Source organism: Cynoglossus semilaevis, chromosome W (assembly GCF_000523025.1).
Source record: "Cynoglossus semilaevis isolate Cse_v1.0 chromosome W, Cse_v1.0, whole genome shotgun sequence".
Lineage (NCBI taxonomy): Eukaryota > Metazoa > Chordata > Actinopteri > Pleuronectiformes > Cynoglossidae > Cynoglossus > Cynoglossus semilaevis.
In genome coordinates, this window is record NC_024327.1 from 6,240,909 (window position 1) to 6,243,740 (window position 2,832).

Consider the following 2,832-nt stretch of genomic DNA (forward strand, 5'->3'; position numbering starts at 1 on the left):
CTAAATATTGGTGTTAACAGGGCGTTCAAAGTTAAATTGCGAACTGCGTTGGAGCACTGCCTAGGCAAAGTCACTCTCTGCTAATGAATCGTGGATGCCTGGGCTAAGGTATCAGTATCAAATGTAGTCCAAGGTTTCATGAAGGCCGGAATCATCACTGAACAACTAATTAACAGCAACAAGACTGACTCGGATAATGACGGGAGGGATCTGGGCATGCTTGATTGTTTCGCTTAATTGTTTCGCTGACTGTTTTGTTTCGCTTAATGCGCCTTATAATCCGGTGCGCCTTGTAGTCTGAAAAATACGGTACATGAAATTTAATTGTGGCCCTGCACAAAACGGTCAAACACCGTAGGTTCCAGCAAGTCACACGTAATAACAGACTTTCTATTGGCCTAAAAGATGGTCATCTGGATACATCTGAAAACTTTTCTTTACTTCCTGACACACTCAATGTTAACAAAACCAGAATCAGAAAAATGTAATAATAATTAATAATTATATAAATCACACAGGGATGCTAATGAGTCGTTACTTCATATGAAACATGAAATTGGTCACCATTAATAAAAGCAAATTTGTCCTTCGGTCAAAGAGCTTTACCTGTAGTCTGACCAACAAGTCAGACAATAACTTATATCCCGGACCAAATCGGGTTTCAAATGGAGGCCACATTTCACTGGACTGATGATGTCCATCATAGACTCTTGTGGAGTTGGTTCAGATGAAATGTGTAATGTCATTAATCCATAAACTGTTGAGTACCTTTTAGGTGGGGGCCTGAGGTTTTGTGTTGAGAAACTGCTGAACATCTCTCTGCAGCTCCTCGTTTCGTCTCTGGGCCTCATCCCGACTGCACTCGGCGTTCCTCAGGCAGATCTCCAGAGCTGATGCACGACGTCGCTGTGCCTCCAGAGCTGACTGGAGCTCTGCCACTGTGGCCTTCAGCTCCTTATTCTCTTGCTGCAAACTGAGGGGAGACAGTCGAAGACTCTAATCATAAATCCAGGGAACACATATAGATGGGGTCTATATACATTTAAAGCAGGCTAACATGTGGATTCTACAGTCATATGTAATCCACACAAATGACTCAGTTCAACCCAGGGTCAATATTAATTAGGGCTTGGGGTAAACTGCTAAAATAATTGAATTTGCCTTAAAAAGCTGATCTTACCGGTCTTACAGGTTGGACTTATTGTTTTAAACAAGGTTGTCTTCATAAAATAAGGCAAACATATCTGACATTTGCAAAACAACATTTAAAAAAAATATTTTGTTAAGAAAGTCTAACCACTTCAATCAACAGTTTTGAAAATTGGAAATTGATGAAAGCATTTAAAAAAAACTTGAGAGAGAAGCGTTGTATTAGGTATTTATAGGCCCAAGAGAAAATATGACGCATGCAAAGTTACTAATCTTCCGTTAAGAAAGTCTAACCACTTCAATCAACAGTTTGGATAATTGAGGATTGATGAAAGCATTTAAATGTGGGGAAATGTGAGGGTGGCTTCCAGGAATCACATGTGATTACAAGGGCAAAGGGTCCTACTGATTCCTGTTCTGTGGGGAAAAGGGGTGGTTTGGATGTAATGTTTGAGTGTGAATTAAAAGGTTTGTGAAGCCTAGGAATTAACCCCTAGAGCTGGCATGGGCAAACTAAGGGGGCTGGATGCGGCCCGTTCAGCTTTTTAATCCGGCCCGCCAAACTTTTCCAAATTATATAACTTATTTATATTATCATTATTCTTCTTCCTTGGTGCTTTGGCCCAGAGGCAATGTCTCTGTCATTGGTGTGGAACCCCAAGGTTTACCTCCTGGGCAAGTTCAAATCCCAGTTAGGGCAGTTGGTACCTTTCATCACCCACAGGAAGGTGAGGGGGGTTGGTACGGTGCAATGTGATTTGGGTGGCGGATGTGGAGATTGCTGCCCCCACAATCCGGTAACAGATAAGCGGATGAAAATGGATGGATGGATCTTCTGCCTTTTCCCTGCAATACCCCACGTTTCAAGTTTCCCCACGATAGATGGCGTAGAAAATTATAAAAGCATTTTAGCGTTTTAGCCTTTATGCATGACTTTTACATGTCATTTATCTTAGTTCACACGAACGCTCCATCTATCTGCTCCTGATTGTGGCCCGCGAGTCAAAAGGTTTGCCCACGCCTGCACTAGAGTGAGATCGGACCAAAAGTTTTGGCATGGAAGCTTGTCTCACTGATTGACCATTGAAGTCATTCACCCTCAACATACATGTGTACATGATAAATATTCCACTGTGTGGCAATATAACTTTTATTTGTAACGAGTAATACATTTTTAACCCTATAACACCAAACAGATCATATTTGATACATGAGTTTTACAGCCCTCCACATGAGCAGTGTGATATTTTTTCCCTGAAAAACCAGACGTATACAATCAGATACATGCAGTGCACAGATAATTCAACAGGGGATAGTTATTCAATCATTAGCGGACCTTCCAGAAACATGACAAGATTGCCATGACTCAGGATTTGGACACAGGTGTTTTTTTAAGAAGAACTTTGCCAAGTTTGAAAAGGTTAAGATGAGAAAAACATTAAAAGAATTACTGAAACATCAATAGGAATAATTACTGAGTTGATGCAATGTAAAAATACACAAAATTTCATAAGCTATGTTTTAGTAAAACCATGTTGAAAATGCTATATCAAATTTGATACAGCAGGTATATAAGGTCATGTAACTCTAAATCAGTCAGTTGTCATTTTATTGTAATTCATGCATTATATATAACTTTATTTATTTTTTAATTACATAATTTGGTACATTTAGAGTAAAAAA

The 2,832-nt window shown here is 39.6% G+C and overlaps 1 protein-coding gene across 2 annotated transcripts in view; it reads right to left on the bottom strand.

Annotated features, from left to right (window-relative positions):
• Positions 1–6: 6 nt before the first annotated feature.
• The window catches only part of LOC103397048 (rho GTPase-activating protein 25-like), an 18,639-nt gene continuing 15,813 nt past the window's right edge, over positions 7–2,832 (bottom strand). For both annotated transcript variants that reach the window (XM_025052780.1, XM_025052779.1), the window contains one exon: positions 7–973. In XM_025052780.1, the coding sequence (XP_024908548.1) occupies positions 772–973 (202 nt within the window). In that variant the 3' untranslated portion in view covers positions 7–771. The remainder of the gene's footprint in view (positions 974–2,832) is intronic.